Source organism: Coregonus clupeaformis, chromosome 24 (assembly GCF_020615455.1).
Source record: "Coregonus clupeaformis isolate EN_2021a chromosome 24, ASM2061545v1, whole genome shotgun sequence".
NCBI classification, from domain to species: Eukaryota; Metazoa; Chordata; class Actinopteri; order Salmoniformes; family Salmonidae; genus Coregonus; species Coregonus clupeaformis.
In genome coordinates, this window is record NC_059215.1 from 43,755,205 (window position 1) to 43,780,218 (window position 25,014).

Here is a 25,014-nt window from a genome sequence, read left to right on the forward strand (position 1 = left end):
GTACAATAACAAAATATTGAAAACAGTAGATTCAAAACTATCCAAACTGCGCAGAAAGGCACAACATATGTGTTCATATAGCAAGGGATGGTCTGGAACAGAATACAGCAGGTTTATGAGATCAGCACAGTAGGGATGGGCGCCATATCTGGTAGCTCATCCTCCTCTATGGCTATAAACCTCATGTCGTGTAGGACCAGCCTGAGGATCTCTGTCATGGCCGGATACACCGCTGAGCCTTTTCCCATCTGTGGAGAGTCAGAACGGTTGAGATACCTAATGCTAAAAAAAAATTGAACTGTGCCGCAATTAAAAAGGAGAACCCTACATCATCTAGTATTCTACCTTTGTAAAAGCCTTGATGGTGCGCTCCAGGAAAGCAGCCTCCACCTCCTCTGGTATGGTGAGAACATGAGCCATACAGTCCAGAATGCACACCAACATCTCCCTGGGAGCCTGGAGGGGATGTGGTTGAATAGAATATACGTTTTTTTTATTTGAATGAAGAGCAACTGTGGGTGTTAAGTGCCTTGCACAACAGCAGGAGATGGTACATGGGATCAGAGAGCAGCAGCCTTTTAGCTGACAGTTCCATTCCCATTTTGTGTTGCCTGGCCCAAGGCTCGAACCAGCAACCTTCCAGCTGCTGGTTGGCCTCTCTAACATCTAGGCTATTGCCGCCCCAAATGAGCGGGTTACCTGAACAGAAGTAGTCAGTAGACATTCATTTCATACAGTATGGAGCTATTCCAAGTTTTCTGTTGTAAATCTGTCATGTACAGTAGGATTGGGTCCAGAGTGAGAAGCGCTGATGTGGCTCCTGTTTGGCTCAGTTGGTAGAGCATGGCACTTGCAATGCCAGGGTTGTGGGTTCGATTCCCACGGGGGACCAGTACGAACAAATATGAAAAAGTATACACTCACTACTGTAAGTCGCTCTGGATAAGAGCGTCTGCTAAGTGACAAAATGTCAAATGTAAATGTAATGGCCTACAGTAAGTGCTGCTGACCTGGTCCAGTGGATTGAAGACAGCCTCTGGGTTTGCAGGGTCCCTGTTGTTATGGTCCAGTTTCTGTACATCCTTGATGGAGATGACTGGCTCCTTCAGCTGCTCCAGCCAGGTCCACATCAGCCCAGACAGCACAAACGGGTCCTTCTCCAATGTACACAGCCTCTCCCATGCCCCTCCCATGTTCAACTCTGACTGCAAAAACACATAAAATAGACAATCAGTGTCACCCAAGCCAACATTAAGTGTAGTGGTGCTAATAATCTAACGGCACTCCAGTATTGAAAATGGAAAGTCAAACCTCTATGAATTTCCTTTGTCTTCCCTAATGTACAAAAGTAGTCAGATATTGTTCAGATAAACAGGATTTGTCAATTGTGCTATGCTACTGTATTACTATCACCACACGTCTGACTAGACTATTTCAATATATTGTATGTACAGTATTCCAAAAGGTAGATACAGTATTTAAAAAACAATGGGATTTAATATGACGTTTCTACCTGCCAGGCTTGTAGTCTCTCCCTGTGCTCCTCCTCTCCATCCAGCTCCAGATCCACAGCCAGAGCCTGGGCCACCAGCAGCCGCCTGGCCTCCTTGGACAGCTCTGTCTGGATGGTGATGAAGGGCACCTCTGACTCCTCTATCTGAGACACCTGGGACGCATCCCCATTGTTGGCTAACTTGTCCCTCTGCTCCTCCTTCCACCTAAACAACATGCTGCCATACCCTTTCTTCACGGGGTTGCACTCGGACTCGCTGCGCTGGCAGGCTTTCTGTGTCTTCTTTAGGAGCGGTGATCCCTCCGCAAGGCTCTTCTGCTCCCAGAGGGATCCATCTTGGGAGCTGCCTGTGGCCGGGGTCCTAGGCAGGGAGTTCAGGGAGGGAGAACAGGCCACAGACACGTTGCAAGCGGACAGCGAGTTAGAGAAAGGTAGGGTCGGCAGGTTGAGCTCAGAGCCCAGCCTCCGCAGGTCTGACTCGCTGTAGCTCAGGCTCTTGCGGTGGTAGAACAGGGGCGGTTCGTTGGCGTGCCGGGGTTTGGTTGGGGGTCCCGGTAAACGGGGCTGCCCTCCCATACCGCCTCCCCCGAAGCTGCCCTTGGTGAATCCAAAGTCGCGATAGCGCTCAAACTCCATCTCCTCCTCGGCCGTCATGTCAGAGACGTCCAGCATATCCTCCTCGATGACCTGCCGGTTCTCAGCGATGTCCAACAACAGCTTGCAGATCACCTGGATGATCTTGGGCAGGTGCCTGAGCTCCCGGCGCTCATAGCCATGCAGCATGTGTCCCTGGCGGGTCAGGAACTGGGACAGGGTGATGGGGTTAGTCCTGGGCTCAGTGCAGGAGAAAATACTCCTGACAGGGACAAGGAACTGGGCAAACTCCCGCACACAATACAGCTGACCTCTGGTCTGGATGGAGTTGGGTCGTTGGGAACGTACAAACACGATGGCCTGGTCAGCGGTCATCCTGGTGGTGAAAACCAGGTAACACGCTAACAACACGCCTGATGGAAGACAATGGCAAAACCATCAGTGAGAGGGTTAGTCATGTGACCACAAAGCATAATCATTTGATTAATAATAACACTTTTTTGTCCTATACATTACCTGTTCTTCCCAGACCAGCATGACAGTGGACAGCCATTTTCCCCTCCTGCATCGCAAAGGACATGACCTTCACCATGTCCAGGATAGATGTGAGGGAGGCCACCCCGTAGTCATTCCAACCAAAGTTGTAGAAATATACTGGAATGTAAGGACAGTCAATATTTAACCATTCCCACAGTACATTTGTAGAGGAACTGTCATAGACTTACTGTTGTTCTCCATGAAGACCTCAGGTCGGTAGGAGAATCCACTCTCTGGTTCCAGTGCATTGGGACCACAGCTGGCGTGTTCCCCAGGTCTCTGCAGGTTTATCACTGTCTTCAGGCCACATCTACACACACACACACACACGCAGGCACACACACACACACACAAACAATTAATTAGGCATCAATTAATTGATTTGATCTATACTAGGTGTATTGAATTGACTTATGAGGACAGCAAATCCTGAAATAAAATATAGTGTTACCTTTTAAATTGGTCAATAATGTTGTACTTTTCTATTAATACCGTAGATGGTCTGGCCATGGCAAGTAGGTTTTCCGTGACCCTGAAAGGAAAGACATGTTTCTGCATTAAACTTATGGGTATAATCCACTTACATTCAACATACACATTTTTATAGAGTCTTTCTGATTCCTACCAAGAGGAGTAGAGGCCTTTGATGGCTTGCATGTCCTTGCTCCAGCGGTCAGGGTTCTCATACTTGCAGTTTTGACCTCCACACCCTATGGAGCATTGTGTGGGTCCAGGGATGATGTGACGTATCACCTCACCCACCAACGTGTACTTCGACTGGGGTGTCCTGACTGGGGTAACACATGGAGGGTTGGGGGGTTTGAAAGGAGACATGAGTGGTGTGTCAAGCTTAACTGAGGTGTTCACATTGTAAAGAAGTAGTGTCAAGCTTAACTATAAGGTGTTCCCAATGTAAAGAAGAAGTGTCAAGGTTAACTATGAGGTGTTCCCAATGTAAAGAAGTAGTGTCAAGCTTAATTGAGGTGTTCACATCGTAAAGAAGTAGTGTCAAGCTTAACTATAAGGTGTTCCCAATGTAAAGAAGTAGTGTCAAACTTAACTATGAGGTGTTCCCAATATAAAGAAGTAGTGTCAAGCTTAACTGTGAGGTGTTCCCAATGTAAAGAAGTAGTGTCAAGCTTAACTATGAAATGTTCAGCAGGGAGTGTGCCATCTACAGCAAGCTAATCTGTCGTCTGGCACACTCCACCAGGCTTAACAGTATTACAGTCAAAATAGCAACGCAACACCCTGTTCAAACTCTCTTCATTTAGACGGATCAATTATATTAGTTAACAGTACTACATTATCCTTTATGTTAGAAATGTGAGTAGTGATATAGTGTATGCATACCTGACTCCATGAAGGGGTAGGGGACTCCACTGAGGATGGATTGTTGTATGACTGAATACTCAAGCAGACCTCCACTGCCATGGCAGTGCCTTGAGACACACACTCACGTTAGTCTAAGATAAAACCCCATTTACATTTCATTATACTGAAATAGTGTGGTAGGTCCTTATATTGATCAGTTTTAGAGGCTACATTGTAAAAACCATACTGGCAGCAGTTACCTGTAAATTACTGTAAAAACAAGTACAGTATGTTACCGTAAAATCAAAAGAAAGCACTTCTTTACAGTAATGTACTGTTAAACCAAAGTTTATTTGGAATGTACGGTAACATACTGTACTTTTTTTTTTTTTTACAGTCATTTACAGATAAGTTACTGTAAAAACAAGTTACGTGTTTTATAGTGTACACACATAATCAGAGAGCAGTGCCAGCTGTCAAAGGTGAAAATCCAAGATTACCTAGTTGACATCAACCATTATAATCCATAATGTAATAATCCATTTCGGAATTGGAACATGGCTAGACAGTGCCTACCTACATCACACCAACGTGGTTGCTATTTAGGAAGAATATTATTCCTCAAGATTAACCAAGCTACAATAATAGAAAACAAAGTAACAGCAACCTCGCAATAAAGTATCCTCAGCACGTTTATCTGCAGCAAAAAGAGGGTGGAGTTAGTGATCGTCAGCATCTTCAGACATCCACATAAAACTACTCCACATGCCCACGTTGGACCACAGACACAGCAATGTCTTCAAATGCTTTCTTTCTCAGCTTTGATAGTCCTGCACCTCTTCGGGTCTTCAGTTAATTCAGTCCAGATTGTCTCTGTAAATTAGGGTGTGGCAACGACACCATCCACTACATCCTTAATGCTCATCTCTGGACTGCCAGCGCCATTCATCTCACCAGGAACAGGCATTTTGCTTCAGCCATAAGACTACAGGATCCTGGCCTGGCCTCCATTGTGAAGGTCAGAGAAAGGAGGACCATCAGAGGTGTATGTTCATCCGTAGCATGGCTCTGAATGGTAACACACCTCACTGGACGCTCCTCCTCACTCCTCCTTATTCATAAAACATGTACTGCACCTAGATCTATTCCTGACTCCTCCCCCCCGGATGAACCCACTAATCTCATTACTGTAGAAGTAGGATCAAGAGGCAAAGGCTGCTGTTGCCACTTCACCTCACAGTAGTGCAAAAATGACTGATCATCTCTAACCATCTGTTTGAACTCCCTTCAGTTGATAACCACACTGAGATAACAACATTTGTTTGACATTATTTCATTACTGGCTCCGGATCAATCAGCCAGAGGTATCATGTGATCAGAAATCAGTACATCCAATGGCACGTCAGTCTGAATGGCAAATTCCCCCAAACAATGGCCAGTCAACCCTTTCCCCATTGAGAGGACAAAATTCATCTCTGCCTTACAGTCTCCAGAGGACTGACTACTGAAATGTGTGTTAGATACCAAACATGGGTGCAATAGTGTTATTCTGAGTACTTTGATGCCATCTATATGGATATGTGATGTTTAATATGCTGTATGTCTGTGGCCATCTGTATTCTGTTCAGAGTAAACCTCTCTATTGTACTCAGACCTCCCCCTAGGCCATCACGCTAATGTGTGACCCCCTTCCTAGAGAATGTTAGCTGGTTTGATCTGATTGGCTATCATAGTTGTATTACTTCTGATTTGGTCTGTGGTTGGTCAACAACTGATTTCAAACACAAACAGGTCAAATTGTATTTTTGTATTTTTTTTATTTGTTATTTATTTCACCTTTATTTAACCAGGTAAGCCAGTTGAGAACAAGTTCTCATTTACAACTGCGACCTGGCCAAGATAAAGCAAAGCAGTGCGGTAAAAACAACAACAACACAGAGTTACATATGGAATAAACAAAACGTACAGTCAATAACACAATAGAAAATCTATATACAGTGTGTGCAAATGTAGTAAGTTATGGACGTAAGGCAATAAATAGGCCATAGTGCAAAATAATTACAATTATAATTTAGTATTAACACTGGAGTGATAGATGTGCAGAAGATGATGTTCAAATAGAGATACTGGGGTGCAAATGAGCAAAATAAATAACAATGTAAATAACAATATGGGGATGAGGTAGTTGGGTGGGCTAATTAGAGATGGGCTGTGTACAGGTGCAGTGATCGGTAAGCTGCTCTGACAACTGATGCTTAAAGATAGTGAGGGAGATAAGTGTCTCCAGCTTTATAGATTTTTGCAGTTCATTCCAGTCATTTGCAGCAGAGAACTGGAAGGAATGGCGACCAAAGGAGGTGTTGGCTTTGGGGATGACCAGTGAGATATACCTACTGGAGCGCATACTACGGGTGGGTGTTGCTATGGTGACCAATGAGCTAAGATAAGGCGGGGATTTGCCTAGAAGTGATTTATAGATGGCCTGGAGCCAGTGGATTTGGCTATGAATATGTAGTGAGGGCCAGCCAACGAGAGCGTACAGGTCACAATGGTGGGTAGTATATGGGGCTTTGGTGACAAAACTGATGGCACTGTGATAGACTACATCCAATTTGCTGAGTAGAGTGTTGGAAGCTATTTTGTAAATGACATCACCGAAGTCAAGGATCGGTAGGATAGTCAGTTTTACGAGGGCATGTTTAGCAGCATGAGTGAAGGAGGCTTTGTTGCGAAATAGGATGCCGATTCTAGATTTAACTTTGGATTGGAGATGCTTAATGTGAGTCTGGAAGGAGAGTTTACGGTCTAACCAGACACCTAGGTATTTGTAGTTGTCCACATATTCTAAGTCAGACCCGCCGAGGGTAGTGATTCTAGTCGGGCGGGCGGGTGCAAGCAGCGTTCGATTGAACAGCATGCATTTAGTTTTGCTAGCGTTTAAGAGCAGTTGGAGGCCACGGAAGGAGTGTTGTATGGCATTGAAGCTCGTTTGGAGGTTTGTTAACACAGTGTCCAATGAAGGGCCAGATGTATACAAGGAATGATTGACCATTGTTCTGTCTCTTTTTGCTCTTGCCCTGTTGTCCACTCTATGGAAAAGGTTGTATGTAAAATGCTCTGCCACTACAATACTGAAAGATTAACTGTAATCTCATGGAGTCATTCAGGGTGCTATGCTGTACTGTATATCAATCCTACACAAGTTACAGTACATTTGGTTGTTTGTTGATGTAAATAACAACCTAAGTGAAGCAGCTATCATAAACTGTGACATCCAGTCTCAGATTCTGCAGAGTAGCCTGAATGACATAGGAAGCACTGTCAAGTTAGCTCCTGATTGGCTTACCTGAGGTATGTGAAAGCTGATTATGTATACATCCACTAAGAAGGAAAGAAGGAAAAGATACGACGCTGATGCATCTCAGGCCACTCTAACGACGCAACAATTAATGGTAATTGGGTCTTCTTAATTGGAAGAGAAAGTGTTACCTCCGGTCTCCTTGACGTCCCTCTGGTAAAGTAGAACCTTCTGGTATGGTAGAATGTGTTGCCAACAATGGCTTTCACAACAAATTATTGATGAATGTGTGACAGGATCAGGAGGCTCAATTGATCAGAAGGATCTTAGATATTATCTAAGCTTAGTATTTCAGCCTTGTTGGATCCTCTGGGGACACAATGCACCTTTTACTTGGTAACACTTTACATGTAGATTTTTCTTGTGTAGTTAAATTGTAATTGCTCTAGTAACAACATTGTAATTGCTGTAATAGGATTGTGAGGTGTTCATTCATTCATCCACAGTGGAACAAGGACTGCCATTACACATCACCTCATTTAAAGTGTGACCAAATACCACTACTTTTCTGCTTAGTCGTACACTCTTTTGTACAGATATCTAATTGTGTAGGAGTCTTACACAGTCTTACATAACAGAGGGTGATACATGACCTCTGGGTGAGAGAATGCTGTTGAGAAGATTACCCAGGCCTGATGAGTGAGATCATAGTGTGTGGACAGCTGCCCAGGAAGGCCTAACCAGGGATAGACACTAACTAAATGAACATCTAGAAACAATTTATAGTCCCTACCGCTAGACACTTCATTTAATCTGAAAGTTTTGGTAGGTAAACAAAATGGTAATACCAGTTTAGTCGCCTTGTGGTTAGTGTCCACCCTTAGATGGTTGGGGATTCGATCCCCGGTTGAGTCATACCAAAGAAACAAAATTATGCCCCTTTAAGGCCCTGCGACACAATAGCGCCCTGTCCAGGTGGTAAACTTGTACATCAAGCTGCCTCGCTTTACATGAACAGGAACCTTTCCTATGGGCCAGTCTGGCTCAGACAAGGCTACTAAAGCCGTGTTCACATTGGCAGTTTGAAGTGACTCAAATCCAATTCATTTGCATATCCGATTTGAATCTTTTTCTTTTTCCTGCAGTCTGAACAGCCAAAAAGCACATGGACTCTGATATTTCAAGCCACATTTCAAAACACCTTCGTAGGTGGTTTGAAATCAGATACAAATCAGATTCCTGGTAATGTGACTTGTCTGAACAGTCAAATCTGATTTATTTGCCCTCAAGTGGTTTTTAGACTTGTTATTTGGCATATTTTGTTGCTTGCTAGCTACTCGGTTGACAGTTTTACAAGAACATGTGGTAGCTAACTAGCTTGTTAATTATTTACAAACAAATTAGTGAATGTGCTAGAAAGCTAAACAGCTACCTAGCTATCTAGTTGACTGCTGTGGCTAGCCAACAAGGATTTGTTTTGAAATTTCGATCATCTTATCCTTTGAGGCTTTAAAAGTGTTCTTACACTATGATTTTGAAAATTCAACGCAACTGGAAACGTCTATGGCAGGCATTGTTGTCACCTTTGCTTGCTACATAACTTCTGAGTGATAGGAAGCATGTGCAAAACCACCAATCAGCCTACACCACTGCGCACACACCTGCCATTACTATGACAACTAGCGTAGCCATGTCAGCAAATGACTGCTGTCTGAACACACACAAACCTGATTTGGTCACTTGTAACTTGCTGTTTGGACAGTCAGTAGTCCAAAACAGATTTAAAAAACAAAACTGATGAGCATTAAGGCCTGCAGTGTGAACAAGGCTTTACTTAAACAAAATGGTAGTAGCTCCATTCTACCCTCCGATAGCCTACAGGTGGGGATATTTGCCATATACAAGGTTTACCCTGGTTGCCTGAAGAGGAGAAAACGTTGACCTGATGGCTCCATCACCTGGCTACAAATGGCAGTGATGGGCAAAGATTCCAGCGCAGTACAATAGAATGAATCCTCACCTTGGTCATAAAGCAGCTCAGATTGCAATGTGTTGAATATTTCACCTAATAAAAGGGAGTCACATCAATGTATATATTTCAAATAATTTAATTTCATCATCAAGGTCTAACTTCCCTCCAAGTTACATTAGGAATTATATAGTAATCTAAAAGTGAGCATATACGCATGAATACAAAGGGTAAAATAACAAGTGCACATAAGGAACTGTCCCTTTCACAACCAACAGTACAGTATCAAGTGAAACAGCATCATGATAAAGGAAATAGCATCACAAAATGAGAGAGATCCATAGCGTTGTATATACTATAGTATTATTCTACTGTAAGTGCAAGTCTACTTCACGGAGGGTGAGAGAAAAATGTGGGTTAACACAACCAATTAAGATCAACTTAATATTACGTTTTATATTGAGCTGTTACCTCACTGTGACACGTAGCACAATATCCCCTTGTGGAGTAAATTAAGTCTAATTATTGAATTTAATCTTTAAATAATTTGGCCTGACCATAGAAGCACATTATGCCCACTGCCTGAGATCTGCCTGAGTGATACGGAGCAGGTACAAGTTGCCTCTAACTGCTGATAAAGGATCAGAATAATATACTTTTTTTTCATCTTAATGGTTGAAATTAGGACTGAGGATAAGGTTATCTGATTCTAGGTCAGTGGTTTGGGGCAACTTCTACCTCCAACAAGAGATCCACCAGTCTCTTCTGGTTGAGGTGATCAGTGCTGGGGGTGCTGTGTCCTGTCTGTCAGTTTGTCTGTCTGTCCTCGTGTGATATCATCATATAGGCCTCTCTGGTCCCCTCTGTGGCGCTCAGCTTACATGCCAGCACACTCTTACTTCTTCTTTTTCTTCTGAGGTCCTTTTAGAGAGAGCGACAGAGAGAACGAGAGTAGTAGTAGTTAATGAACAATTATACAATGGTTGGTTTGTAATTCCCATTATTAGAGCCTATGCTGCCAATAATATAGACAACATAGACATGCCCAGTACATTCATAAAAAGTGCCATTGTTTGTCGTTACCTAGCAACGCACTGCTACTACTTTTACAGATCAACTGTCTCATCTGCCCAGCCATGCAATTCATCAACAAAAATCTCCACTGTAAAAAGCATATAGACATTATCTCCAACATGTGCAACATTGTTGCAATATTGAAATTCGATCTCCATTGTGTCCCATAATAATGAACGAGTCGGGACAAGACAGACAGCTTTTCTCAGCCAGTCAAAATCATGAATCAGCATAATCTTTATGGATATATACAAAGAAATGTCAATAGAAAAACAGGTAAAATGAAACGAAACGCAGCTAGTTTGCCGTCTTTCCAGCTTCAGTCTGAAGGGATTGTGTTAGCTGTGTAATTGGCTAGCTAGCAAGGGGGAAAGACAGTGCCTCTATAGCAACAATCGTTGTTTGCCATAACAACCTGCAAAGTTCTGGGTAGTTTTGCTTTACATGGCAGTCAATAATAACTAACGACCAGAGAACGCCTAAAATTGCACTTGACAACCAGTTTAGTGAATGTACCATCACGTTTTGTGGTTTGGGAAAGAATCTTGCTTTTTAATGCTGGTAACCCGTTGTATAAAAGTAATTATACACCCAAAACCATGTGTTATGACATTTGTATCATGGCTATGGTTGTCTATGACCACGTCACAGCCATGAAAAAAATGTCATAACACATGGCCTCGTGCATTACTGCTTAACTAACAAAGGTACACTTCTCCTCTGCCAAACTGCCAAATCAAATTCAGAGGCCTTGTGGCACTCTAGAAGAGAAACACTGCTACATTATAATGGTGGGGGCATCTAAACTGTGTGCAGTTATTCCTGGTTATTCCCTGTCATACAGTGTGAGAGTGGTCCCACCTGCAGATCCTGCAGTGCTCCTCCAGATCTTGTGGTTGAGTTTCTCCCCCAGCAGGTAGAGGGGGGCCATGGTGATGCAAGCCACCCCCAGGAATATTACCAGGCCCACGGGACTCAGGCGCTCCATAATGGGGTAGACCCAGATACCAGCCGCATGGTGCACCCACAGAACCCTAAGATGGGGGGATGGAGGATTGAAATAGGGTTGTTCTAGGAAAATTTCAAAATGTTGTAAAAGTATCATAACATTCAATCAAGGAAAGGAGAGGGGAGGAGTGAGAGAGACAAAGAAGACTTGAAGAAACATAAAATGTTTCATCAAACCACAACTCAACAATGTGATTGATAGAACATTGCTTACCATCCCAGATACACAGCAGAAAAGAAGGCCAGACCTAGGATGCCTCTCATCTTGCTGCCATATCTATGAGGCTGAATATACATCTGCAACAGTGCCAAGGGCAGGATGACAGTGTGCTGCAAACAGAGGGAAAATAAATGACTGAATTAATGAAAACAACCGTAACTGTTACGGTTCGGCACTGTTGGTCCGGTTCCCGCTTGTTTCCCTTTTCCTTTTTCCCCTGTGTGTGTGTGTTGTCTGTGTCTGTCTCCCCCTGCTGTGCAGCCCAGTCAGAGGATCTAGGTCAGGGGGCGTGGCCATTCTCTCTCATGCTCCGTTACTTCCAGCTGCGGCTCATTGTCATCAATCAACCAGCAGTTATCTACCTGGGCTGGACACCTCTCCAGCGCCAGTTCGTTCCTACACTACCTGTGGTAACTTGGCCCCGTACAGCAATCTCAGTCTAGTTGTTACTATCTCAGCATTATAGTTGTTTCTGCCACGTTTTGTAACCTGTCTCTCCTTCGACCAGATCCCGTCTGTTCCTGCTGCCTGCCTACCTGCCATTCCCACGCCGCAACCTGCTCATCTGTTGTCTGATATCCTCGTCATCCAGCTCTCCGGACTACTGGCTCTCCCCCCCCACTCAGCTCCTACCCCGGTCTGAAGCTATTCCACCCTGAACTGTTTCTCTCTGCCAATTCACGCTGAATAAACGACATCCTAATTCACCCTCTGTTGTCCGTGTGTCCGTCTCTGCACCTGAGTCCCCCACCAAGCCTAATAGAACGAACTGGCCCAACATGGACTCAGCAGAGATGCCACATGAAACAACGGGTGATGGCGTACAACGCGCCCTCCATTCACAGGGAATGTTATTGGGACAACACGACCAACTCATCCGGACTCTTGTGGATAACAACCAGCAGTTGTTGGATCAAGTATCTCATCTCACCTCTCAGGTAGCTAACCTGGTAACACTCACTACCCTTCCTCCCTCTGCTTCTCCTCCGCCTGTTCCTCCTACAGTGGCTCCAGGCTCGGCTTCCGCTCCTGCCCTTCGGGAACCCCCTACAACCTCACCCGAACCTTTCACGGGGACCTGAACAAATGCCGTGGTTTCCTGCTTCAGTGCCGCTTGGTGTTCCAACAGAAGCCCCTGTCTTTCTCCACGGAATCCTCAAAGGTACATTACGCACTGGGGTTAATGAGGGGCAAAGCTTTGATTTGGGCAGAAGCGGCTTGTTCTACTCAGCAGATTGCCAGCCTGTCGTTTGACGATTTTTCCTCTCAATTGAAAGTTGTGTTTGATCACCCGGACCATGCCGGGACCGCCACAAAGAGACTATTGAAGCTACGACAGGGCACGGGTAGCGTGGCTGAATACGCCATTGATTTTTGGACCTTGGCAGCCGATTCCAAGTGGAATGACGAAGCTCTTCAGGGAGCGTTTGTTAACGGTCTAAGTGACACGATTAAGAATGAACTAGCTGTTCGTGATGAGCCTGCTAACCTTCATGTTCTCGTTTCCCTTGCTACACGAATAGACAACAGGCTACGGGAGAGGAGACAGGAGAGGGGCGGTCGGGTCCACACCGCAGGCGGGGGCCCCCTCGCTTTCTGCAGCCCGAGCTACACCACCACTCGGACACCGCCCCACACACCGCAGCGGATCCCTCCACGGAACTAGACGAGCCCATGCAGCTGGGCCGTGCTCGTCTGTCCCCTGCCGAAAAGGAACGGGCGCATGCGGGCTGGTGAGTGCATGTACTGTGGGGACCGCACTCATTTCCTGGTTAACTGTCCGGTTCGCCCAAAAGACCAAGCTCGCAGGTAAAAGTGGGCATACTTGCGAGTGCTACACCTGACTCAATGCCCACAGCACCCCGTCTAGTTATCCCAGCTACAGTCCAGTTCAGGAATCTATCTCTCCCACTAGCTGCTCTCATCGACTCTGGTGCTGAGGATAGTTTCCTTGACGTTAACCTGGTCACTCAGGCTGAGATCCCTGTTAAGCCCCTGCCTAAGCCTATAACAGTAACCGCTATTGACGGCCATCAGTTTGCCAACATCACCCATCAAACTGTCCCCGTTTCTCTCATGCTGTCCGGCAATCACAAAGAAACCATCCAGTTTAAAGTAGTCTCCTCCTCGGCCTCCCCCTTATCCTCGGTTTCCCTTGGCTTAGCATTCACAACCCCCATATTGACTGGCAAAACCACAAAATACACAGTTGGAGCACTCACTGCCATTCTGTTTGCCTTGGGTCGGCTATTCCGCCCTCGGTAGGTTCCCCTGCTTCCCCTGTCAAAACCCCAGACCTCTCTTCAGTCCCTGAGGAGTACCTGGACCTGGCCGAGGTATTCAGTAAGTCCAAGGCACTTTCATTACCACCTCATAGGCCATACGATTGCGCTATTGAGTTACTGCCTGGAGCCCCTTTGCCGTCCAGTCGGCTTTTCAATCTGTCCCGTCCTGAGAGAGAAGCTATGGAAACCTACATAGGCGACTCCCTAGCCTCTGGCATCATTCGTCCCTCATCTTCCGCTGTTGGTGCTGGGTTCTTTTTGTAGAGAAGAAGGACAAAACATTACGCCCCTGCATTGACTACAGAGGACTTAATAACATCACAGTCAGAAATACGTACCCCCTGCCTCTCATCAACTCAGCATTTGAACCCCTTCATGGTGCCACCGTGTTTACCAAACTCGACCTACGTAACGCTTACCACCTCGTTAGGATCAGGCCGGGAGACGAATGGAAGACTGGGTTCAATACCCCTCTCGGACACTTTGAATACCTAGTCATGCCATTCGGTCTCACTAACGCCCCAGCAGTGTTTCAGGCCATGGTTAACGATGTGTTGAGGGATTTTCTACACCGTTTTGTGTTTGTCTATTTGGATGACATTCTAATATTCTCTAAGTCACAGGATGAACACGTCTCCCACGTCCGTCTGGTTCTCCAACGCCTCATGGAAAATAAACTGTATGTGAAAGCAGAAAAATGTGAGTTCCACCGGCAGTCCGTCCCCTTTTTGGGCTTTATTATCGAGCGGGGACAAGTGTCACCAGACCCTGACAAGATCAGAGCGGTTGTGGAGTGGCCCACACCCACGTCTCGGAAGCAGCTACAACGCTTCCTGGGCTTCGCCAACTTCTACCGCCGCTTCATCAGGGGTTTCAGCCGAGTGGTTGCCCCCTGACCAAGCTCACCTCCCCTAAGGTGCCATTCCTGTGGACGCCTGAGGCCGAGTCAGCTGTGAGTACATTGAAGGAACTGTTCACCACCTCACCTGTTCTTATTCATCCAGACACTAGTTTGCAGTTTATTGTGGAAGTGGACGCCTCTGATTCGGGGGTGGGGGCAGTCCTGTCACAACGTTCCCCACGGACCAGAAGCTCCATCCTGTGGCCTTTTTCTCCAGGAGATTGACCCCTGCTGAGAAGAACTACGACGTGGGTAACCGGGAGTTGCTTGCTGTCAAGTTGGCGTTGGAGGAGTGGAGGCACTGGCTAGACGGAGCAGAGCAACCCTTCATAGTCTGGACAGACCACAAGAACCTGGCTTACATCCAGTCATCCAAGAGGCTGAACTCCCGTCAGGCCAGATGGGCTCTGTTCTTCAGCAGGTTCAAGTTTATTTTAACATATCGTCCTGGCACACGTAATGTCAAGCCTGATGCTCTCTCTCGCCAGTTTACAGACAATGAAGACTTCAGCAATCCTGAACCTGTTCTGCCCGCTTCCTGTTTGGTGGCGGCTGTTCACTGGGAAATCGAGTCCCTCGTCCGATCGGCACAAGAGTTGGAACCTGGACCGGCCGATGGCCCCCCGACCTTCTCTATGTTCCCGCAGCCGTGCGGCCGCAAGTGCTCAACTGGATCCACACCTCACGATTCTCCTGCCACCCTGGTATGAACCGTACACTGTCGCTACTTAAGAGGCACTTTTGGTGGCCATCCGCCGAGGCTGACGTCCGGGAGTACGTGGCGGCCTGTTCCATCTGTGCCCAAAATAAGGCTTCCCACAGGGCTCCTTCGGGCCTGCTGCGGCCTCTCCCAGTCCCGAGTCGTCCTTGGTCTCACGTGGCCTTGGACTTCGTCACTGGACTTCCTATGTCTGAGGGTAATGACACCATACTCACCATCGTGGACAGATTCTCTAAATCTGCCCATTTTGTTGCATTACCAAAATTACCGTCTGCCAGTGAGACAGCCGACCTCTTTGTCCTACATGTATTCCGTCCCCATGGAATACCTGTGGACATAGTGTCCGATAGAGGTCCACAGTTCATTTCTCGGGTATGGAAGGAGTTTTGTTCGGCTCTGGGTGCCTCTGTCAGTCTCTCATCAGGTTTCCATCCCCAGTCCAATGGCCAGACTGAGAGGACCAATCAGGACCTGGAGGCTGCTCTACGCTGTGTGACATCCCAGAACCCGTCCACCTGGGCCAAACATCTCCCGTGGGTCGAATATGCCCACAATTCCCTCACCTCATCTGCCACCGGCCTCTCACCTTTGAGGCGGCTTTGGGGTACCAACCGCCATTGTTCCCGTCTCAAGAAAAGGAGTTAGCCGTCCCGTCAGTTCAGGATAACCTTCGTCGCTGCCGCAAGGTGTGGGTGGACACCCGTGAGGCCCTTCTACGGACAGCAGAGCGTAACAAGAGGGTGGCGGACAGGCACAGGGTAGTCGCTCCCCAGTTCCAGCCTGGTCAGCGAGTCTGGCTCTCCTCCAGCAACATCCCCCTGCGCACTGACTCCCGTAAGCTGTCGCCCCGGTATTTGGGTCCTTTCGAGATCGACTCCATCATCAACCCTTCGGCTGTTCGGTTGAAGCTTCCCCAGGCCATGAGAGTCCATCCTACATTTCACGTGTCCCAGCTGAAGCTGGTCTCCTCCAGCCCTTTGTGTCCGCCTGTGGATCCCCCTCCGCCACCGCGTATTGATGCGACCATCCAGCCTACACGGTGCGGAGACTGCTGGACGTCCGGAGGCGTGGTAGAGGGCTTCAGTACCTGGTGGACTGGGAGGGATACGGTCCCGAGGAGAGGTCCTGGATTCCCCGACGATTTATACTGGATCCGCAGCTGGTGGCTGACTTCCATAGGGACCACCCTGACAAGCCGGGTGGGTCGCCGGGTGGCGCCCGTTGAGGGGGGTACTGTTACGGTTCGGCACTGTTGGTCCGGTTCCCGCTTGTTTCCCTTTTCCTTTTTCCCCTGTGTGTGTGTGTTGTCTGTGTCTGTCTCCCCTGCTGTGCAGCCCAGTCAGAGGATCTAGGTCAGGGGGCGTGGCCATTCTCTCTCATGCTCCGTTACTTCCAGCTGCGGCTCATTGTCATCAATCAACCAGCAGTTATCTACCCGGGCTGGACACCTCTCCAGCGCCAGTTCGTTCCTACACTACCTGTGGTAACTTGGCCCCGTACAGCAATCTCAGTCTAGTTGTTACTATCTCAGCATTATAGTTGTTTCTGCCACGTTTTGTAACCTGTCTCTCCTTCGACCAGATCCCGTCTGTTCCTGCTGCCTGCCTACCTGCCATTCCCACGCCGCAACCTGCTCATCTGTTGTCTGATATCCTCGTCATCCAGCTCTCCGGACTACTGGCTCTCCCCCCCACTCAGCTCCTACCCCGGTCTGAAGCTATTCCACCCTGAACTGTTTCTCTCTGCCAATTCACGCTGAATAAACGACATCCTAATTCACCCTCTGTTGTCCGTGTGTCCGTCTCTGCACCTGAGTCCCCCACCAAGCCTAATAGTAACATCATAGCCCCATGTGTAACAAATATGTAGCCCAATAGACCATTGCATGTGTCAATGCATTGTGGCCACATAAACAAGGGTATAACATGTTAGTGTTGGGCCAGAACAAAAAATAAGCACCCCCTGGAATAGATTGGGAAATAATGGGAATGGAGGAAGAGGTCAGGCTTTTGTGTAATCATTACTGCCTGTTGTGAAACATCTACAGCAAGTGTCTGTTAGACTGTTGTACAGCTCGCAACTGGTGAAAACCAGTTCTGACAAGGTATGCTACTGTCAACTTGTAAAACTGACCAAGTATGTACTGTAAAGGTGTAGTGGAGAGGCCATTAAGAGTGAGAGGAGTGTCCATTATGCCCCGACAGATTCCTAATGTAGCTTGTGTAGCTCTGAAATGTGGTCTTGATGGCTCAGTTGGTTGAGAAATACTGGGAACACCAAACTGCTGTGTGACTGGCATCCATAATAGAATGATCATAGGAGACAAAGCTATGTGAATCTGAGTATGATCCTATTAAAAAAATGATTTCCTTGAATTTCTAGCACGACCTCTAAGAGCCATGTGATACAAAGCCACGCTGAGCAGCACAGCCAATTGGTTAAAGCCCCATCTTTAATTGAATACATTGGTATCACTTTAGTACAAAGTCCAGCATGTGCTCATGATTGTGCGCTTACCAGAGCATGGTTCAACCAGCTAGGAATAATGTCATCTAGAAATTTAGGATAGACCAGCTCTCTGTCGTAGTGATATATCGACCAGAAGGACAAGAACACAAACTGGGGAGAACAGGAGAGAAAAGGGGACATATTATGTCCAATACAAAGCATGTTATCAGTAATACATGTAGCTTATACACGTATAATATGCGCACACAGAAAAATACATGTAGAAATAAAAAGGCACTTACTGTCCCAATAGGAAAAGCCAAAATAGTGAAAATGGTGTCTCTTAATTTCACTAGGAGGAGAGGTACACCACATCTCAAACTTTTGGATGGCAATATCAGGTGGATGATGTCAATCAAAACAACGAGTCCGAAGAACACCGTCTGCAAAACCTGAGGAATAATGACGCAAAAAATGGTTAGGCAACTCTGACCACTATGGCTAGCTATATAAATAAAGCAGTTAATTAATCATTGTCTAACTTGTCTTGAGGCCACAGGTAGTTCAAAAGGGATGTAATGCAGACGAGGATGTGGAACTGATTTCTAACATACAGTGTCGGTTTTTTGCCTACTACTGTACAGGTCCCATTTATCCAATTACATTTCGTTTGCATCGCCCTCGATGTCACAACCAAGCACATTTACCAGATCGATGTCACAACCAAGCACATTTACCAGATTGAGGAAAGTCAGATATTTCCAGCGGCCTCCAAATGTTTTAGCTCCTGGTTGTATCTCTGTGCTTTTCAATGAGCAATTCGCCGATAACGTAAAGACATACCATGAAAATATTACTAAATGAATGAGGAGATATGATCCCCAGGACATTGTCGTAGCCATTTTGACAGCTTCTGAGCCTCCGTATTAAAGCAGTGTGCACCTAAGGACCTAATGTGAATCAATGACACAACCTAGAGGCCGAGTACAGTACTGCACAATGTTCATGAAACGATACACTAATAATTCGATATTAAACAGATTATGGCAGAAGGCCGAGTATGTCATTAGTCATGTAAACACCTTACTCTGCTGATTTTAATAATCGTAAAGTCATAATCGAAGTAAGCATACGCCGATTAAAACACCTGGTTTTCTGAGCAATCTTTCTAATTATTAGGACATGTAAAGATAAGGGTGCAATTTCCTCAATGCACATTCCACGCTTGAACGTTCCAAGCGCACTTCATACCTGGGAAGCCGTTTCCGGTGCGTTGTCAGGCATTGCCAACAGGGAGGAGATTTCGTTAAATATTGTTTAAATTCGTTAAAATTGCTCAATTACATTCACATAATTTGAAAGCTACAGCAACACGCTTGTGGAAAACATTTTAGAAAATTTGAAAACGAGTGTTTCAACATAGTATAACCACTACAAAGCTGATGCTAGCTAGCTAGCTAGCCTCTTCCATAGACTTGACTTGTTAGCTAACTAGCATCACCAGAGCCTTCTGGCTAATATCATAGACTGGATCTAACGTTGTTTTACAGAGAAATACACTACTGGTCAACAGTTTTAGAACACCTACTCATTCAAAGGTTTTTCTTTATTTTTACTATTTTCCACATTGTAGAATAATAGTGAAGACATCAAAACTATGAAATCACACAATCATGTAGGAAGCAAAAAAGTGTTAAACAAATCAAAATATATGTTATATTTGAGATTCTTCAAATAGCCACCCTTGATGACAGCTTTGCACACTCTTGGTATTCTCTCAACCAGCTTCATGAGGTAGTAATGCATTTCAATTAACAGGTGTGCCATCTTAAAAGTTAATTTGTGGAATGTATTTTCTTCAAAATGCGTTTGAGCCAATCAGTTGTGTTGTGACAAGGTAGGGGGGTATACAGAAGATAGCCCTATTTGGTAAAAGACCAAGTCCATATCATGGCAAGCCAGCTCTAATAAGCAAAGAGAAACAACAGTCCATCATTACTTTAAGACATGAAGGTCAGTCAATACGGAACATTTCAAGAGCTTTGAAAGTTTCTTCAAGTGCAGTCGCAAAAACCATCAAGCGCTATGATGAAACTGGCTCTCATGAGGATCGCCACAGGAATGGAAGACCCAGAGTTACCTCTGCTGCAGAGGATAAGTTCATTAGAGTTACCAGCCTCAGAAATTGCAGCCCAAATAAATGCTTCACAGAGTTCAAGAAACAGATACATCTCAACATCAACTGTTCAGAGGAGACTGTGAATCAGGCCTTCATGGTCGAATTGCTACAAAGAAACCACTACTAAAGGACACCAATAAGAAGAAGAGACTTGCTTGGGCCAAGAAACACGAGCAATTAGACCGGTGGAAATTTTTCCTTTGGTCTGGAGTCCAAATTGCCGATTTTTGGTTCCAACCGCCGTGTCTTTGTGAGACGCGGTGTGGGTGAACAGATTATCTCTGCATGTGCATTTCCCACCGTAAAGCATGGAGGAGGAGGTGTTATGGTTTGGGTGTGCTTTGCTGGTGACACTGTCTGTGATTTATTTAGAATTCAAGGCACACTTAACCAGCATGGCTACCACAGCACTCTGCAGCGATACGCTATCCCATCTGGTTTGGGCTTAGTGGGACTATCATTTTTTATTTTTCAACAGGACAATGACCCAACACACCTCCAGGGTGTGTAAGGGCTATTTTACCAAGAAGGAGAGTGATTGAGTGCTGCATCAGATGACCTGGCCTCCACAATCACCTGACCTCAACCCAATTGAGATGGTTTGGGATGAGTCGGACCGCAGAGTGAAGGAAAAGCAGACAACAAGTGCTCAGCATATGTGGGAACTCCGTCAAGACTGTTGGAAAAGCATTCCAGGTGAAGCTGGTTGAGAGAATGTCAAGATTGTGCAAAGCTGTCATTAAGGCAAAGGGTGGCTATTTGAAGAATCTCAAATATAAAATATATTTTGATTTGTTTAACACTTTTTTGGTTACTACATGATTCAATATGTGTTATTTCATAGTTTTGATGTCTTCACTATTATTCTACAATGTAGAAAATAGTAAAAATAAAGAAAAACCCTTGAATGAGTAGGTGTTCTAAAACTTTAGACCTGTAGTGTATATTCAGTCACAACTCTGTTAGCAAAGAGCAATCCGGAGGCCGGCTTTTGTCAAGCGGCAGCTGTGCTCCTGCTGTTCACGTGCCGTTTTCCTCAAGCACCCACCCTCGCACTTCTCCTGGCCGGCGACACTACAGCTGCTAGTCTGACGCAAGACACTTTTTCAGCATCAAGCCAGCGGCATGCCTACTCCTTATCGCCACTTATTTATATATGTATTGCTTTTTATTATTCAAGGTGCATTGGATTCCATGTTCATTTGGAAAATAACTGTTAAAATATTGTGTGTGAAAATATCAGATAACGAGGGCAGTCCTGGTCACCTGGATCCACTTGTCACGCCCTGGCTCTGGGACTCTGTTATGTTGAGCCAGGGTGGGTTGTTTCTATGTGTTTTGTGTGCTAGGTTGTTTATCTAGTTCATTTGTTTCTATGTTGGCCGGTGTGGTTCTCAATCAGAGGCAATGTGAATCAGCTGTTGCTTGTTGTCTCTGATTGAGAACCATACTTAGGTAGCCTGTTTTGCCACAGTGTTTGTGGGATCTTGTTCCGTGTTTGGTTAGTGTCTATTGCCAAGGACGTCACGTATCGTTTTGTTGTTTTGTTCGTGTGATCATTTAAAATAAAAGTATGTTCGCATTCCACGCTGCGCCTTGGTCCTCTGTGTTCGACGATCGTGACAGAAGATCCCACCATAACTGGACCAAGCAGCGTGTCCAGGAGCCAACGCCAGAGAGGGCTCTAAAGGATATCAACCTCGACTGGGTCAAGCCGCGGGAGGAGGAGAGAGGCTGGACTTGGGAGCAGAGGAGCGTGAGTCTGGCGAGAGCCATGGAGGCCTGGCCCACGGGGAGGAGAGACGCCCAGAATTTTTTTAGGGGGGGGCTCACGCCGTGGACGATGGGGCAGCAGGAGGCCGGGATAGAGTGGTTCAGCGGGTTGGCAAAGGAGGCCGCCAGGTTACGGGAGTCACTGGTCACCAGGGGGAAGGAGAATGTAGAGGCACGGCGAGAGGTACTGGGGTGTGTTGCCAGTCCGGTCCGGCCCATTCCTGATCCCCGCGTAGGGCCAGTGGTGTGTGTCCCCAGTACGGTCCGGCTTGTTCCTGTCCCTCGCACCGAGCCTGTGGTGCGCGTCGCCAGCCCGGTCCGGCATGTTCCTGCCCCTCGCACCAAGCCTGTGGTGCGCATCGCCAGCCCGGTCCGGCCTGTTCCTGCCCCTCGCACCAAGCCAGTGGTGCGCGTCGCCAGCCCGGTTCGGCCCGTTCCTGCTTCCCGCACCAAGCCAGTGGTGCACGTCGTCAGCCCGTTTTGGTCCGTTCCTGCTCCCCGCACCAAGCCAGTGGTGCGCTTCGTCAGCCCGGTTCAGCCCGTCCCTGCTCCCCGCACCAAGCCTGTGGTGCGCGTCGTCAGCCCGGTCCGGCCTGTTCCTGCTCCCCGCACCAAGCCAGTGGTGCGCTTCGTCAGCCGGGTTCGGCCCGTCCCTGCTCCCTGCACCAAGCCAATGGTGCGCGTCGTCAGCCCGGTCCGGCCTGTTCCTGCTCCCCGCACCAAACCTGTGGTGCGCGTCGTCAGTCCGGCACAGCCCGTGCCTGGCTCACCGGTGCCTGGTCAGGTACCGGTTAGCTGCTCCACATCGGAGCCTGAGTGATCCGCTCCACCGATGTCCAGTCCAGATCCAGCCAGCAGGGCCAGACCGGACCAGGGGCGCTATGGGGGGTTTGTTGGAGGGTGGGGGTCAAGCCCGGAGCCGGAACCGCCTCCGAGGAGGAATGCCCACCCGGCCCTCCCCTGTTCGGTTTGTGTTTGGCGCGGTCGCAGTGCGCCTTTGGGGGGGGTACTGTCACGCCCTGGCTCTGGGACTCTGTTATGTTGAGCCAGGGTGGGTTGTTTCTATGTGTTTTGTGTGCTAGGTTGTTTATCTAGTTCATTTGTTTCTATGTTGGCCGGTGTGGTTCTCAATCAGAGGCAACGTGAATCAGCTGTTGCTTGTTGTCTCTGATTGGGAACCATACTTAGGTAGCCTGTTTTGCCACAGTGTTTGTGGGATCTTGTTCCGTGTTTGGTTAGTGTCTATTGCCAAGGACGTCACGTATCGTTTTGTTCGTGTGATCATTTAAAATAAAAGTACGTTCGCATTCCACGCTGCGCCTTGGTCCTCTGTGTTCGACGATCGTGACACCACTAGTGACTACAAATCAAATCAAATCCAGTCAAATCTAATTGTATAGTCATGTACTTGCAGGCTTCTCACACAGTGCAATGGTGTCATAGTAATAAAATAAGCAACATTGTAAATATATAACATACTAAAAAGAATACATCAAGTACAAGAAGCATGCAGATAAAATAAACTTCCTCTCACTGTCAACTGCGTTTATTTTCAGCAAACTTAACATGTGTAAATGTTTGTATGAACATAACAAGATTCAACAACAGACATAAACTGAACAAGTTCCACATACATGTGACTAACAGAAATGGAAAAATGTGTCCCTGAACAAAAGGGGTGTCAAAATCAAAAGGAACAGTCAGTATCTGGTGTGGCCACCAGCTGCATTAAGTACTGCAGTGCATCTCCTCCTCATGGACTGCACCAGATTTGCCAGTTCTTGCTGTGAGATGTTACCCCACTCTTCCACCAAGGCACCTGCAAGTTTCCGGACATTTCTGGGGGGAATGGCCCTAGGCCACACCCTCCGATCCAACAGGTCCCAGACGTTCTCAATGAGATTGAGATCCGGGCTCTTCGCTGGCCATGCCAGAACCCTGACATTCCTGTCTTGCAGGAAATCACGCACAGAACGAGCAGTATGGCTGGTGGCATTGTCATGCTGGAGGGTCATGTCAGGATGAGCCTGCAGGAAGGGTACCACATGAGGAAGGAGGATGTCTTCCCTGTAACGCACAGCGTTGAGATTGCCTGCAATGACAACCAGCTCAGTCCGATGATGCTGTGACACACCGCCACAGACCATGACGGACCCTCCACCTCCAAATCGATCCCGCTCCAGAGTACAGGCCTCGGTGTAACGCTCATTCCTTCGACGATAAACGCGAATCCGACCATCACCCCTGGTGAGACAAAACCGAGACTCGTCAGTGAAGAGCACTTTTTGCCAGTCCTGTCTGGTCCAGCGACAGTGGGTTTGTGCCCATAGGCGACATTGTTGCCGGTGATGTCTGGTGAGGACCTGCCTTACAAGAGGCCTACAAGCCCTCAGTCCAGCCTCACTCAGCCTATTGCAGACAGTCTGAGCACTGATGGAGGGATTTTGCGTTCCTGGTGTAACTTGGGCAGTTGTTGTTGCCATCCTGTACCTGTCCCGCAGATGTGATGTTTGGATGTACCGATCATGTGCAGGTGTTGTTACACGTGGTCTGCCACTGCGAGGACGATCAGCTGTCCGTCCTGTCTCCCTGTAGCGCTGTCTTAGGCATCTAAAAGTATGGACATTGCAATTTATTGTCCTGGCCACATCTGCAGTCCTCATGCCTCCTTGCAGCATGCCTAAGGCACGTTAACGCAGATGAGCAGGGTCCCTGGACATCTTTCTTTTGGTGTTTTTCAGAGTCAGTAGAAAGGCCTCTTTAGTGTCCTAAGTTTTCATAACTGTGACCTTAATTGCCTACCGTCTGTAAGCTCTTAGTGTCTTAACGACCGTTCCACAGGTGCATGTTCATTAATTGTTTATGGTTCATTGAACAAGCATGGGAAACAGTGTTTAAACCCTTTACAATGAAGATCTGTGAAGATATTTGGATTTTTACGAATAATCTTTGAAAGACGGGGTCCTGAAAAAGGGACGTTTCTTTTTTTGCTGAGTTTATATAAATGAAAATAAGGTGGGAGAAAAAAGCCTATAGGGATATAGTAGGCTATGGACATTGTTTGCCCATGTGTATAGTGATTGGAATAAGAACAGTGCAGTTACAGCATATCATTATTATATGAAAGTACACACGAAGAGTACAAAACATTAAGAACACCTTCCTAATATTGAGTTGCAG

The 25,014-nt window shown here is 46.7% G+C and overlaps 2 protein-coding genes across 2 annotated transcripts; both read right to left on the reverse strand.

Moving 5' to 3' along the window:
• Window positions 1-18: 18 nt before the first annotated feature.
• On the reverse strand, window positions 19-5,055 carry ptpdc1b (protein tyrosine phosphatase domain containing 1b). The gene is made up of 10 exons (XM_041846707.2): window positions 4,626-5,055; window positions 3,998-4,086; window positions 3,270-3,435; window positions 3,096-3,176; window positions 2,833-2,954; window positions 2,624-2,761; window positions 1,514-2,520; window positions 1,011-1,205; window positions 346-456; window positions 19-248 (listed from the first exon to the last, which is right to left on the reverse strand). Exons 2-10 carry the CDS (start codon window positions 4,005-4,007, stop codon window positions 114-116), a joined length of 1,965 nt encoding a protein of 654 aa, XP_041702641.1. The 5' UTR covers window positions 4,008-4,086; window positions 4,626-5,055; the 3' UTR covers window positions 19-113.
• A 4,293-nt stretch (window positions 5,056-9,348) lies between these two features.
• On the reverse strand, window positions 9,349-18,819 carry adtrp1 (androgen dependent TFPI regulating protein 1). Its single transcript, XM_041846710.1, has 6 exons — window positions 18,620-18,819; window positions 18,185-18,334; window positions 17,952-18,053; window positions 11,522-11,637; window positions 11,161-11,333; window positions 9,349-10,146 (listed from the first exon to the last, which is right to left on the reverse strand). Exons 1-6 carry the CDS (start codon window positions 18,782-18,784, stop codon window positions 10,121-10,123), a joined length of 732 nt encoding a protein of 243 aa, XP_041702644.1. The 5' UTR covers window positions 18,785-18,819; the 3' UTR covers window positions 9,349-10,120.
• Window positions 18,820-25,014: the final 6,195 nt, after the last annotated feature.